General features: G+C 40.9%; 1 protein-coding gene across 3 annotated transcripts in view; it reads right to left on the bottom strand.

The window, feature by feature from the left end:
• Window positions 1-16,311, bottom strand: part of PHF21B (PHD finger protein 21B) — a 171,575-nt gene that overhangs the window by 47,218 nt on the left and 108,046 nt on the right. The window contains exon 4 of one of the 3 annotated variants that reach the window (XM_050713223.1): window positions 15,958-16,302. The exons of the other annotated variants lie outside the window; for them this stretch is intronic. Within the exon in view, the coding sequence (XP_050569180.1) occupies window positions 15,958-16,302 (345 nt within the window). The remainder of the gene's footprint in view (window positions 1-15,957; window positions 16,303-16,311) is intronic. 3 annotated transcript variants of the gene reach the window in all.

Raw genomic sequence — 16,311 nt, 5'->3', positions numbered from 1 at the left:
TTTTTATTGAAAGATATTTACATTTTACTCAGTTTGGTTAAATATATTTTTATTTATGTATTTATATATTTATGTCTGACTATGTCTTGCTAGTTTAGCTTTGAATTATAAATTCCTTTCCCTCCTCGTTTGGATGTACTTACAAAAGCCTGTTCCTACAATTCATTATCCATCTAAACTCACTGTTGAGCTTGGGTACAGGAGGAATTTCGGTTTAGATCACAAATGTACAACTGTCAGGGGACACAACTCTCTTCCCATTCCAGAATTACACCAGAACAGACAAAACCACTGAAGTCAATCCCTGAAGAGAATCAGACTCGGTGAGCAGCAGAAGGTTAAATAGCCACGTAGTTTCAAAAGCCTGCCGCTACAGCATGTCACCAAAATTAATACTTAACTCAGGAACATATGGGTTTGTTGTAGTTTAGCAGAAGAGTTCAATTATTTGAGTTCAACTGACACTGCATTGCTGTATTATTTGCAAACTCTTTTATACCGACATCAATACTGCAGCACAAATATAGTGTTCTTACAATATATTACAAAAATACTAATCTTTTTTTTAAAGTACACATGCATCTCTTTAAGATCTAGTTCTTCCTGTTGCAAACAATATACCTAAGCTATTAAAAAAAATTGTTTTTGTCTGTTATGTGTTCAATATTGGCAACAATAGTTTTACAGAATGGATTTTTAATGTGGTAGTGACAGGGGAACAGATTGCTATGGCAACAGCAAAGATGAAAATTCTTAACCTGAATGGATCATCACTGAAGTAATTGCAGGTTTTTTTACCCATTCTACATCCATTTTACAACTTGAATGCTGCATTCAACCTTGAGCTTGCTTTATATAAATGCAAAGCACTATATGCAACCTCCAAGTTCATTCAACTTAAAACTTGCTGCACCTTAGCTCAATAATCCCACATAGTTACCGTTCTCTAGCTAATCTAAATATCTGAATGCTATTATTTTTCCATATAGTCATCCAGTAAAAGCACTGTGCACTTGGATTTAACTTTGAGGCTCCTGCAAGACATATGCACATACCTATTTTTAATTTCCTTCTGGACTAAATTGCTACAAAAATCTATGGACATTTTTCCTCATTCTCAAAGTATGGTGAAATCACTGTACATGGTATTTCTAATAATTTGGTAGAATAATGGCATATTTTAGTTTCACACTTGGATTGTATCCCAAAGAGAGTGCACTTCAGGCACATATTTTGTGTAAACAGTAATTTAGCTGGGATTTCACAGAAATTTCTATTCCAGCTTTTAAAAGTGCTTATTTCGCCCCCTTCCTTTCTTTCCACTCAGAATTCATTAATCACATTCTTGTGTGCACTTTTATTATTGTTATGAAGTAGACAATCAGAGACGTAACAAGACCCATTGCCTTTTTTAAGTACCATTTTTTTTTGAAACCTTTCTTTCTTTGGGCTCCAACAGTACCATTTAAACCACCCCCCATTACAGCCAAATAACAATTCAACCTATGCCAGATGCTTTTGCACTGTAACAGTGCTACTGCTCCCACTGCCTGTTGCATGACCCAGCAAGATGGTAGCAGCAAGCAAGCAGCAAGAGGCAAGGCACCATCTTAAATCCCAAACCTGCTCTGAATGTGATGGTGCGACCCAATTTTTCATTGCTGCTGCATTATTTGTGCTTGTCATCAAGGAAGCCCACAGGTGGTATAGAAGCTCACGAGGGGGAAATAAGCAGAGATAAAACAAAGAGTTTTCTGTTTTTACCACAGCTCTCAGATTTTTCAGAGCACTACCTCTACTTCTTGCCACTTGCACATTCCCATCTGGGCATCAGAAATACAGACTCAGTTTGGCCACACTGTGGACAAGCATTCTGCCAAAGGAAAGATGCTGAATGAAGTTCATGGGCTTCCCTGCTTCAGAAACCCCACTGCTTACTTCCACGGGGGTAGAGAGCCGTGCGAAATACCTCTTCTTAAACACAGCTTCCATCACATTATTGCCTTGTTAGTATCTTGTTTTAAGGCACCGTTATTGTTATCAAAGGAAACAGTCAGGATTAGATCAGTCTAACTTCTTTAAAAAAAAATAAAAAGTTCAGCAATGCAAACTGCATTAGCATGAACATACCTGTTCTGTGATTTTAAGCTTTATTCAGCAATCATATTCAATTAATTAAGTCTCCACCTCCTGCACAAATGAGTATAGTCTCACCAAGTCGCAGCAACACTGCTCAGCAGCTGTGATCAAACCTATAGTCTCTTGCTCAGCTTATTCATAAAAGATTTGCTGTTTAACTACCGAACTGTTCCAGGTTGATGATGTTTTTAATGACTAATGTCTTCAAATTACTTGTTCTCTGTTCACAGTCTGTGAAAATATTTCTGAGTATGGGGAAAAATGTATGTACAGCGTGTTGCACAAAGCGTCTTGCCTCTCTCAAGCGAGTTCAAGCAGGAGCAAAATTTTCAACAGGGGCCTGGCACCTGCTAATGCACTGCTGCTCTGTCCCAGGGCGTGAGTGTTAGGGCATGGGAAGAGAAGGTGGTGGGAGGAAAAATTATGGAAAAAATGAACGCCACTCCTTACAGATTGAGGAATCCTCACACACCAGAATGGCCCACGCAGCTACTGAAAAACAAAGACTACCTTCCATCCACATCGTTCCACATCATTCCACCCAAGCACCCAAAGGGCTCAGAGCTGCTTTTGCAGTTCTGGCTCTGAGTTTTTATTATGCATCCTTCAGTCACTCTGAAAACATGAGGGGAGTGACAGCTTGAGTCAATCTAATTGCTCACTGGCACACAGGCCCTTTTGTCAGACCCTGAGCTGAGCTAATTCAGCTTTCGAGCCAGGATAAAGAAAGTTTTCTGCTCACTGAATTAGCTGAGGAAAGTGTCCAACAAGCACCAGAATAGGCAAGGGGAAAAACAATGTTTCCTAGCTGGGGGGAGGAAGGGGGAGCACAAAACACAAAGGCAAAGGTACAGAAAAATGGCTTGATGGTTCCAACCTTTCTGGAGAAAGCAAGCTATCAGAGCTGCTCAGCCATAATGACTGTACGTTGTTACTGAACATAACATCCTTGAGCACAGAACTTGGGGAAGGAACACGTCTTTGCCCAAGTTCCACACAAGGTGTGTTTAAATATGACTGATCTTAACGTTTTACTGTTAATACAGTTAGCTAGAAGAAAGAAAGCAATAACTTTCCCAAGAAATGTTAATTTGAATGTGCAAAACATCCCATAAACTTGCTTTATTTATTTTTTAGGCAGGCTACTCAGCAATATTGAGCCACCTGCCCATCACCAAAACCCAGTGGGAAATACTGTTGTAGTACACCACAGCTGAATTACCATCGCTATTGAATTCTTAACTTCGCTATTCAACAGTTCTAGGATTGCAGCTGTTCAAAATCATTGTAGATGGCGTTATTTAGGTGCCTTCTTCTAATTAAAAGGAAATAAGCAGAATAGAGCAGCACCTTATTTAGTTTTGGAGGGTGATAAACTCTACAGAATTCACTTTAAAATGTAGTTGATCCTTTGATGATATAAACAGAAAAGCTGATCTTTTCCGTTGATTTGTACAGATAGTAATAGGATTTGGCAAATATATATGTATATAAATAAATACATCTAGATACATATATACACACTGTGTACAAGAATATACACACACTTCAGAACACATCATCATGTATTACACATAATATTTTTTCTGGAGTTGTAAATATACTAAAATGAACACTAGTATTTTCCCACAATGACAGAGCCAGAAAAATCTGAGAGTTAATAAACAGAAAAACTCCTCTACTTCCTGAGGTTCGACATTTATGTTAGTGCTAGCAAAACTAGCCCTCTAAACGCTAAAATCAGCAAATGTTCCTTTGTTTGACTGCCTAGAAATTGTACCTGTGCCTCGAGTACGGAAATCACAAGTAGAAAACCAGAAAAAAAAATCAAGCCACAGCTCTGGCCTACTATGTAGTTGTGTGACTTTTTCTGGCTCCTGCTTAAGAGGTTTTGTCCTGCTAGTCCCAAACAAACCTGGATACTGGGCCATTTTCCACAGTCCTAGTAGGTGTGAGTTTCAGAAAAAGCCCCAGTGTGCCTGTGTCCAACCTCGCTCCAAGTGAAGAGTTCAAAACTACCTTCTCATTCCTCCTCTTAGCTGTTGTCAAGCCTTAAAGACATTAAAATCCTAATGCACTTTAGGTTTAACTTCTAACATTATCAAGACACCTGAAGGTTCACTTCTTGGCAAGCCTGGAAGCAAGGTGTCAACATCTCAGTGTCTAGAACTGAATCTGCAAACACATGAAGGTGTTGTGACATACATTGTCCACCTGCTAGGGGCCTTACTGCATTTCTTTAGTAGGAACCCAGGTGTCTCGGAGCAGGTATGCAAAGAGTATGAAGAGACACCTTAGGAAGAAATCTGCAAACCAGCACCCTGGGGCAGAAGCTGCCTAGATAGACTTCAATTCTGGTGTTTTACTACTTACTCCAGGTCTTGTTGGTACTTTGCTCTGAAAGAGACCTGCTTCAGCACAACTGGGATTCATCTCCTGAGACCCCACCTCGGGGGCAAAACCGTTTAAGCAGTTTCATTCACAACAAACTCCCAGACAGCTGTGCTTTCCTTTCTTCTTCCTTCCTGTCTTTCCCTTCAGCCAATTTCTTGGGAGCTGAAGTACCTGCTTGACAGAAGGAAGATTTCAGTTCCCACATTGGCCAGGACTTAGTCTCTAGTAACCAATTTAAATGTCAGAACATACTCGAGAGCTAGACTCTTCCTATCTTTTCTGCTAAATTAGTCAGTGAGAAAAGAAAGAACATGGTCTTGTGGCTCAGTGGTCTGAGAACCCTTGGGGGAAGAAAGGACCAATAATTCTAATCAATGCTTTGGGCATCTTGCTGTTCAACCCTTTTTGACTTGACAAGAGTTCTTGCACTGCACCAACATTTTGGCATATAGGGAATGTGACAAGTAGGAATACAGGCACTTAGAGATTTCACCTGTGTCCAGACTTGAAAACTACTGAGCAAATAGTTTGGGACTCTAAGTTTTGAACTCAAGACAGTTAGGTTCACTTCAGCACTGAAGTACTTTCAAAGATCTACTCTAAATCTCTTTTGCTAGAAATTAAAGACATATGGAAAAAATACATCCTGTTTTCAGTTTATGTCCTTTGCCAATTTGGCAGCACAGCAATGTATTCGTAAGGCATAACCACAAACCTCTATGAGCCCTAACTTGGTCCCAGTGAAGGTCTGTGCATGTATCCATGCAGAGGTCATTGCAGAGATCAGAAGTTCATTCCACGGTCATTCCCAGAGCTAAAAGAGGAAATACAAATACTTTTTTTTTTTTTTTTTAACTGGAGAATGGAATTTTAAGCTCACAGTAACTATCAGGGACATATAGAGAGAACTTTACTACCTGAAACGTTTTTAGTTTTTTAGACTAACTGGCTGTTACCCAGACAGGGTCATTTATAGTATGCTGTTGACCCCAAAAGCAAAACATTGATAAAAAATGCTACATGGGTCTTCAGTTATATTCTACTTCTAGACATGAAAGTTCTGTGTAGTCTACATCCTGATGCTATAAATTGAAAAAACGTGAAAATTAGGATGAACAGGTCACAAAGATGCTTTTTTCTTTTAATGGTAAGTTTCTTTTCAAAGACAATGTAGTAATCATTAAAGACATATTAAACCAATTTTATTGCTATTAGGAAAATGGTTAGAAATGTTATCTTGCAGACAGTAATAAAACTTTCTGAGTAATTGCTGCTCCAAGTCTAGCAACACCATACTAGACTTCAGTGGAGACATTCCAAATTCACACATTTGAAAACGCTCACAGAATCGTACTTTGCTCTTGAGAAGACTTACGAACTGAAACTTATTAAAAGTATGTCTTGAGAAAAGACTCTACATATCAAGACATAGGTTGTTTCTGGTTCTGTGTAATAACTTCTAAATGCAGAAACAATTTTTGGCCTCTGTCTAGGAACTTGTTTGATCTCATATTCCCCAAGACCTGAGAACAAAGTGTAAACACTTTGAACTTCGTAGGGTGGTTCAAAGCCACTTATTCTTGCTTTGAAGCCCACATTAAGAACACAGATACAGCAGAAACCTGAATCTTCTTATCTGCTTGTTCTTATTAGGAAGGTTGGACTTTTCCAGCAATACGAACAAATGCAGTGTCCAATTTCCCATATAACAAGAAATATTAAGAAGTAATACAAGTTGATAGAACATAGATTATTGGCTGTATATTTTGAAAAGACAAGGGCAGGGGAAAATGAGTGTAGTAATATTTCACTCTGAAGTTAACACTGTGAAATCTGCAAATAGTGGGATTTTATTAGAGCAACTGCAAATTAATTACCACATACATTCTTCTACTATCATACCCTGTAGCATCCCTGCCAAATTTCTCTGAGATTCTCACTACTGTTAGGCTAAAACAGTTGCTTTTTGGAATGTTTTAACATACTCATTCCTGAAAGAGAAATGCATATTACATTAAATTAAATAAGGCTGTCTAGTGTGTTCATTTTGCACACATAAGGACAGTAAATATGCAGGTAAGACCCTTAAATCCTCCTTACCACTTCAGCAAACTACAGGAAATACATGTTACTTAAATCTTATCAAAGTTGTCAGGCACTTCCTAGTATTACCTATTCAGTCACTGCTAGTTCAGTAAAAAATCAAACTTATCTCTAAAGCAGCCAGTCTCACTGAAGCAGTGAGGGATACAACAATCAAATCGTTTGTAATATCACAATCACTATATGTGCAAATTTGATGACAGTCACTGAACTAGGGTCTTAATAAAATCATACTGAAGTCTACAATAAGGACCTCACTGAGGTAAAAACAGTTGTCCTCGTTAACTAAATGTCTTGTATAAAAGCAATGGGGACATGTTCTTGCTTTCACTGGCCAAATCCCCAAGGGCAATATTTGGACAAGACTTAGAATAATCAAAAAGATTAAGATCCAGCACAGAAAAGCAGGTAAATACAAACTCTGTTACAAGCACAGGATTAATCCTACTGAAGACGTGAATTATACACATAGAAAACTTAAACTCAGGGTTATGCTCACCTACAGGAAAAAATCAGAAGTTACGGTTTTGAAGCCTGATTGTAAGAGCAACAAAAAGAAATTTGGTTCCTCTTACCTTGGCTGGTACCTGGCCTATTTCAAAAGGGTCTACATTTCAGTTTTCATACTGATAAAAATCCAAGTCCAATGCCAGTCTTTCTACTCACAGGGCAAAACATGACACAAGTCTACAGCATACCTCCTGCATAACAATTATCTGCACTGAAGCAAGATCAAGCCTAAAAGTGATTTAAAAGCAGTCAAAGAAGAAACAGGCTCATGATAAATAAAAGTTAGTAGCTAGTCTTTTCCCACACGTACACATATATGAGTATCAAAAACACACAATATAGCTGTTAACAGCCGTCCGCCAACACTCTGTCCTTCTCACTGATGGAAACGGAAATATATCTGTCCTGCCATTCGGCTATTGTCTGAATTTAGAGATGAACAAATTTGGTTAAATTTGGATCAGATCACTCTCTGACTCACATTATCCTGCAAGGTAGCAACTTCACACGTCACACAAAAAAGGCCACTGAATGTTTTGTGTAATTTCACTGCACATAGTCAAAGAATTCAAAAACATATTGTTAAACAACAAGAAACCCATACAAATAATTCTGATATAAAAAGCAGAACAGTGCTTATGTGTTTAAATATGCATTCAGGGAGCAAGGTCTTTAGCTAGAGTAAACTCACATAACTCCATTACTTTGAACACATCTCTGCAGCTTCCTAGGCAGTGAGGGTCTGGCCTTCCATATAGGAATACCTCCACAGACAGGTGTGTGTTTTTTCTTCTTCTTTCTCTCTTACATACACAAACACTTTTAATTGCTTATTGTGTTGCAATTTAACTTGATTTTTTTTATATAAAATGGCTGTGATGTGAAAAAATGATAACAACTAAACTCTAACTTCAGTAAGTGCTAATAAATATTAATATAACATAAGCACCACTTTTATTGCAATGTGAAACCAATTTATTATCCACAGATGAAATCAAATTGCTGCCTTTATTACTGCCAGGAATGACTTCTAAGATATTTCTATTTACTACTTGAGTATTCATCAGCACTCTGTATTTACAGCATCTGCTCTCCCTCTCTCTCTCTCTCTCTCTGTGTCTCTGCTAGTTATACATAAAATAATTTAAGAACAGCATTTTCTGATACAGTTTTCCAATTAATTTAAATATAGACTCAGATACACATTATGAGATTAGTAGCAGACCTATTGCCAAATCCTGATACAGCTATAACAGCAACAGGAAATCTTATCATGCTTGTATTTGCAATATAGACATTGAAAGAAGATAAATACAGAGTTTACAGTCTGGTATCAAACCCTGAAATTCCTGCAAATCATTCAACTACCCCACAAACTCCATGGATAATGGAAAAAAAAACACCTTTTGATGATAAATAGAACTAAGACGTTTGGCTATATTCCAAAGCCTTTCATTTCCTAAAGTGCTGCCTTTTATTAAAGTAGCAGTACATGTAGAATAAGTGGATGTTTTTATTTATCCTGTAATTTAGAAAACCTGAGAGATGATTTCCCCACACCCAAAGTTTATCATCTTTCGTTATTACAAACTGCACTTCACGTTTGAATCACACATCCCTCAAATTTTCTATCCATCCCCTTGCATTCTTGCTCCCCCATTTTAAATAGAACTAACTTGAAAATTCTGACACTTTCAAGAATGCTTGCCTGGTAATTTCCATGAGGCATAGACAATTACAACAAAACAGCTCTAGTGTATTACCATTTTTAGAGCATTCTTTGGTTTTCTGAAGTGAATCAAAGCTCTCCATGGGAGCTACTCCGATTAGTGTCAAAACAGTAACATGCTAGAAACTCTTAGCATTAGAACAAGGGACTCCAAACTTTGTTTATGTGGATGATATATAAGAATGTATAAAAATATCAGAGAAACTTCCATAAGAGGATTACCTATATATTCCTACACATGAAGACTGTATTAGAGACTGAAGACTGTATAAGAGATCTGTATTAGCAAGTTAAAATAGCTCCCAAGGAAAGGTGTGAAATTCAAGTAAGTGCATTTCCCTCCTTTCACCTGGTCACTTCTGGTTGATTCTCTATACACCAGCCAATTAATTGCAATGAACTGTCTATAAGGACCTAGAGAATATACAAACAAGCTGAGAGCTCAGTCATTCTTCTGCAGGATCAGGAATCAAAATGAAAGCCCCTTTAGTTGCCTCCTTCTGCTCACATTCTTCAGTAGACACTCTTCCCAGACACTTGCAGGAGGGAAATCTATTCCATAAACACTAGAGCAGCATATCCAGATCTACATCTCAGTTCACATGAACCTGCAGAGTGTCGTTAAGTGACATGAACGTAGCAGAGGACAGAACCACAGGACAGTCTCCAAAACCGGGACTTGGTGTTGTTTCCTGGTACAACCTACAGTATGCTGTTTGTCTGTCCCCACAGAAACAAAATGGGAAGGATTGCTCCTACATTCTTAAAATGCAGCATCAGGCAGTCAGTGCAAGTCCATTTTTGCTTATCCTTTCCTGCTGAATACTCCACTGCCTTCACTAGAAATATTTGGCTGTGTAAGGAATACCACATTGGGCATAATCAGGTTTTATTCAGCTGTTGATAGTCTTTATTCAGCCTTTGATACCGGTGGGTGTTTGACCCTATTGTAGGCCAAATGAAAACGCAGGTTGAGAAAAGAAGAAATCCATGTACTTTAGATGTATTGACCACATGCATATGTCTGGGATATTTAAAAGGAAGCCATTTATAATCAGGAAGCTTAAGTGCTTATTCTGAATCTGACATTTAAATATTCCATCAACAGCAACCAGCATTGCAAAATGGTTTAATTAACCTGAAAGGATGTAATTTTATGCTGTTTAGCAAGAAATACAAATTTTAAAGTGCTTTTACGCAGTATATATCAAAGCAGTAAGGCCAAATTCTGCTCTTAAGCTACCCCTATTTAAATATGGAGTAAATTCATATACCTCTCTTAATAAATCTGCAGCTAAAATGGTGCAAATGCAAGCAGAATGCGTTACACACTCCCTGTAATACATTTCCTTAAATTACCATGCTCTTTACAACATTCTAATTGTAGAGTTAAAAGTCAGTAAAGCCTCAAGAACTGAATGGATCATTGGATGTTGTGTGGGGCTTTGAATCCTTGGGGTTCCCCCTCCCCTTATCTTTTTTTTTTTTTTAATTTAATTTGGCTGAGACACCTTTCCTTTTCTACATTTACAAATACATCCTGAACATAACTAGCCTTAAAGCTGTCAAAGAATGATCTAAGAGACTGAATACGTGACATTAAACCCTTTGAGGTCCCATACTAAAGCAATCCAATGTCTTTGTCCTACTCATATTCGCAGTGTGTCTGACAGCCTGAGAGGTGTGGTCCGATGGACTAAACACAGGACTGTGATGGATGAACCTGTACTCTCTCCTACGGTGTGACCCCAGAAGTAACTTCATCTCTCTGTGCTTCAACTCCCCCATAAAATTTGTCTTACCTCCTCACATTGTGTGCTCCTTAGCAGACATACTCTCCAACAGGTGTGCTTTCAGTATCTACCATGGAGACCAAACAGAAAGGCTAACTGAGTGGTTAACAGGCTCCTAAGACTGCTTCAGCTCTCTCCTTGATCATGGTGTCTGTGTGTCCACAGGCAAGACCCTTGGGCCCAGGTATGGCAAGCACAATTGCCAGTGGGATTTAGGGCAGGGAATACTTCAGAGAACCTAGGTCCCTACCACAACCTCAGCAAAGCCCATGATGCAAAATTTCCTGTCCATGCTGCTGTCCTTCACAGCAGCTCGAGTGGGATCCCAGAGACGGATTTTAATCCTTAGGTTCCTCTAGCTCTGTCTAATTGTACCAGACATCAGAATTCCTCTGTCTACAGTAACTCTGCTTTATGAACCTGTGTCCACAGGGCATGATGACATGGGCAGCACCACAACGTCACCCTTGGGCTTGCCTGTTTAAAATGCCACAGGCTTTTTGTGCAGTTCGCTCATGCACTGTTAGTCATGTTAGCTCATGCTGAAGACTAAGCAGCAGGTCAAGAAGTCAGTATGAAGCAGATGGTTATAGACCCACGGCAAGAACTGAAAGAGGTCATGGCATGCTCCAAGGACACATGGGACAGATTTTGTTCCCAAGGATGTTGTGTGTAACATGAACATGTCTAAAGGCATTCTTGAAATGACCGGAAAGTCCAGTAGTGTGGATGCCAACACATTGATTCTGCCAAAGGCAGCACTTGGGATTTTCCTTTGAAGAAGCGTAAATGGATCCTTTATTTCTCAGTTTTCCAATGGTGAAATGTGGAATAATAGCACTTTAGTCATACTAACTCCGTACTGGGAGGATAAATTAACTATTGGCTTGTACACAGAAATTGTGGTAACATGGATCATGGAAGAAAGCTGTATATAGCCACATAAACAATACAGGTAAATGTATCTATAAATAAAACCCCTAAGTACTACTGCAATACAAATAATAAATAACAGGCAAAAAGACTTAGTCATACACACAGGTGGATTTCCAATTATGGAGGAAGCACTTTTACAGAAAGCAGAGTGGAGCACATTAAGTGGGATGGAGAAGAGAAAGGTAACAAATCATTCTACAAATAAATTATTCTGAAAAATGGCCATCACAGGCAAAGGTATGTTCTTATACTTCTGGAATGCAGTTTTTCTAGTAAATTGAATAAACAGACAGCTAAGAAGTATATATGAGCATCCTCCTACGTGTATAAAAGCCACTTTTTCGTGGAAAAAAAAATGGATACCCATGTAGCTTGCTCGATCTAAACAAGGATACGAGTATTTCTTTGAGCAGTGGAGTTAATGAAGCATTTGTGGAGAACAGTTTACTATCTTGCCAAGAATTTATAGCTCTATAAATCCTCATACTGTATTTTTCTTTGAAATAACCTCCCTGTATAAAGCCCCAAGATGCAACAGCACACGTGCATGGGGAGGCTTGCCAAACTTTTCTCCAGCTGATTCAGGGAATACACGCGTCAGACGGAAAGAATGGAGAGGAGCAGAAGGCAGATTTTGTGCGGTCGATTTTGGATTCCTAATGGACAGGGAGTCAGTGCCACACAAAGATCTTTTCTCGGAGCCTCACAGAGTAACAGGGGACAGAGCACCACACCAGGATGATGGATAAAGGCCAGCTCTTTTATTACCAGTATCCAAATGTTCCCGCACCTGATACCCGCTTCGCATTTTGGAAGCCTTCAGGAGTTGCCATAGGTGAGCAGTGCCCACACAGCAGACGACAGGTAAATACAGAGACCACTGTCTACGATGACGAAGCCAGAGCCAGGTCCAGCAGCACTCTTGCTTCAGGGTTATGGGTAAGCCTAAACCCAGCAACGCTGTGCTGCCCAGAGATAGCTAAGCTGGCTGCAAATAACCTGTCTGGAACTAGAGCGGTGCAGCTGCCAGAGAGGCAAAGGGTACTTTGAGCAGCACCCAGCATGATGCTTCGACTGCCTCTGCAGAGCCACTCTGTGCCATGCTTCTCTGTGTATCCACACCTTTGTGCTTCACAGTCCAGCGCAGATATGCCCTCCCGGTGCTTTTTTCTTTCATTACAGCTCCCGAAAAGCAGACAAGGGGGCTGACAGCTGTATCCCCTCTCTTTGCTGGTTCTCCCGACAGCTGAGTGATCCAACCATCCTTTGAAAAGCCAAAAGGTTTTCTGCTTTTCCCAGAACTGGGTTTTGGGATGCCTGCCAGCCCTCAGTTTTGCTATTTAGAAGAGAATGAGGAGGTAGCAAAGGGGCGTTGTCTTTACCCAGTGCATTGTTCCAGCACAGCAGATGGGACTTTGTCCTTCAGCAAAGCAACCTCAGATCCTGCTGATCTGATTTGCTGATAGGAAACAGCAAATACCACATAAATACGATTATAATGAAAACAAAATTTGAGAGGTTATATTAAAATTTGTTATAGTAAGAGTACTTTGTAGGTACAGGCATGCTGCTATCTTACAACTATCCAGCAGTTCTAGGGCATTCCCTATAAAAGCGATAGCTATACTCCGAAGGCAAAGCAACTTCTAGCGTGTATACAGTGTATGCCAGCAAAACTCAGCTTTTGTCAACATAACTTGCTCCAGATCAGCCAAATGAAACTCTAAGCTTTGTTTCTCAGAGCTGGAGAAAGGGCTGTACTCATGACATCCCTGCACGTAGGTTTTCATCAGCGTAGCTCCATCAGTCATATCTTCATACACTGTATTGACACTGAAAGGCTGCCAAGGAAAAGCATAGACCTAGCGCTAATTTCTTGAGCTCACGATTTCTGATGCTTACAGATTTAAATCATGGTTAATACCACAATGTTTCCTGTTTCTAATAAAAGATGTGATAATATCTAAACAATCCTCCAGTATCCATTATGCACATAGTTGTTTAGATACTTTTTTCAATGCAGATACAGCTTCCATTATAGCCAACGATGTTTCAAAATCACTTTAAAAATCTGCTTGGTAAACGACAGCCTAAAATGAAAGTGCTGACACACAGCTGCCCAAGTAAAAATTCTGTAACAAACTTATATTTAATCCTATCTATATTTAAAAGTTCTGTATTTAGATTATAGTGTTTGATGCCCTATTTTTTTCCACTGAATTTCATTTAGCATTTCATTCTTCCTGCTAGATACTACCTTGAGATGACCGTATGCACATCCTGATCCCCTTAAATGCTTTTGAGCAGAAACTACTGTTCAGAAACTCATAACATTACATTTCATGCCCTTGCCCTTTCCCTCACTTTGCAGATGCAGAGGAATAGGCTACACTACACCAGTAATCTCATTTACTACCATAAGTTTGCCACCTTAACCCAGTTTGCAGAAGGCTGTCATTATCCTCCATCTCTCAAACTTCATACATTTTAGCAGAAAAAAAAAATACTTTTCTGAGCCATAACAATACCACCAAAAAAAAGGAAAAAAAAAGAAAGAAATGCTTATTAATAAATGTCAACATTGGAACAAGTTCCCTCTGACACTGCAGTGCTACTAGCTAAGGTGTTACTGCTATTGATCTGTAATCACCACTCCGGGAACAATCAAGAATACTGAACATGAAGCAAAAACACATTTTTTTTTCATTTGACCAGAAGAAGAAACCTTGCAAAATAAATTTAATTTGGGTAGAAGAGTGATAATTAACATGCAATCCAGCACTAAACTTCCCGACAGCTTAGGGTCGGAGGTCAGCTTGCATTTTTATACATTTACAATTCAATATTTCTAATTGTTTTTATCCATGCTTGCTGACTATTCTCAAAAAAGATGAAACTGCTATAGTCCTCTGCTTCAGAAACGTGCCACTGCTCAGCTTTTTATTCCATAATTTACTAACATAATGAGAGATACTAAATCACAAAATTACAGTCATTGAAAACTTGTGAATGTGAAGACTTTTCTAAAGAAAAACACTGGACTTCTTCTTCCAGCAAAATAAAGGCAAACCCCATGTGCTGGACAATATTCCCACGCTATTTTGATAACAGCAAGCTTCTGCTTGAAATGAAACTGTTCTTTGCAAAAAAAAGTCCTAATACTGGGGCAATACTGCAGCTGCACTGGGGCTTTATCGCTGTGGGGTACAATACACTGCTAAACACAGCACATCTGGGGAAGTGGACGGTGGAAGTGGGACCTGTTTGCCCTTCTGAAAATGTAAATGGGAAGCACCAAGGGTAATTCAGCAGCAGGACGGCTTACCAGGTCAGAAAGTCTTTGCTGTAACAACGTACCCAAATTGCAAGTTTGCAGCCAACTGTCCTAGTCTTTACTGTTCCCCAGCACCTGGGACTGCTATTTCATAATTCAGGCTAACTAGGCTAAACAGCGTTCCAAGCTGCTTCTTCCACTGCTTAGATTCTTTCATTCCTATAGCAGGTAACAGTGCCAGTAAGAGACAGTCTTTCACAAAATGATAGACTGTTGAAATACTGAAACTTTTATCATTCATGTGATTATCATTTATATAGTTATTTTCCAGAATTCTAGGAAGTATCCACTGGAACAGCTTCAAGTATCCTTTCAATAAAGCACAAACACCTTCAATGAAGGAAACTATCCAGCGTGAATACAGAGGAGAGATCCCAAGTTGAATTCCCCATGCAGCTACCTCAGTGTAAGCAAGGACATCATTAAGCACAGTGATGCTTCGACAGGGACAGGACCACTTGGTTCCCCAGGTGGCTGGGTGTGCTTTCGCTGCTGCCAGTGGATGAAAAATGGGATAGCCATTCCCTTACTCCAGTGTTTCGGACAGGGGGCTAACTGGGCACCCCAAAGCCTTAAGTCTGTAACATGAGGCCCACTTACAGACGTGTTCAGTCAGAGTTTGCCCTAATCCCTGCTGTGTTCTTCCTTCCCCATCACCAGACTCACACCCTGAGCCGGTGCACACACCACGTACACCACTACCGCCTCTAGTGCAGAAAGGAGGCAAGAAATTTTGCTCTGAGTTGGACACCCGCACATTTCAACCTAAGAATCACGCTCCGACTTCACCAGTTTCGCTCCCCCCCTCCCAAAGCCCTCGGGCTGCAGCACCCCCTTCCCCACTGGGGCCACCCCCTGCCCCTTGGGGCTCCCCCCGTCCCCGTGGGCCACCCCATGCCCGTCTCTCGCACGCCCGTCTCCCGGAGGCCCCTCCCCGCCGCCGGGGCCCTCCTGCCCACAGCCCGCGGCGGCGGAGCCCCCCCCCGCCTGCTCCCGGCCCCGGCCCCGCCCGCCCTTACCTGTGTCCGGGAACCGAGCTCGGGCGGGCGGCGAGCGGCCGCCTGCCGGGCCGGGGTCTGCAGGTTGATGGGGGCGCTCTGGGGGGGTTCCACGCCGCCCAGTCCGCCGTTGAGGTGCGCTGTCACCATCGCGATGGGCGCCTTGGCCGGCACGACGGAGATGGCCAGGTTCTGCGCGGGGCTGCCGCCGGGGCTCCCACCGCCGCCGCCGGCTGCCTTGAGGAGCGCCGGGACGCCGCCACCTCCACCGCCGCCACCTCCACCGCCGCCACCGCCGGGCTTGGCGCTGCCGCTGGCGCCACTGCCCACCAGCAGGGCCGCGGGGCGGCTCCGCACCGCCAGCTTCTGCCGGGG

This window comes from Cygnus atratus, chromosome 1 (assembly GCF_013377495.2).
Source record: "Cygnus atratus isolate AKBS03 ecotype Queensland, Australia chromosome 1, CAtr_DNAZoo_HiC_assembly, whole genome shotgun sequence".
Lineage (NCBI taxonomy): Eukaryota > Metazoa > Chordata > Aves > Anseriformes > Anatidae > Cygnus > Cygnus atratus.
The sequence above is the reverse complement of the archived record's forward strand: the minus strand, read 5'-3'. Positions and strand labels throughout refer to the sequence as shown.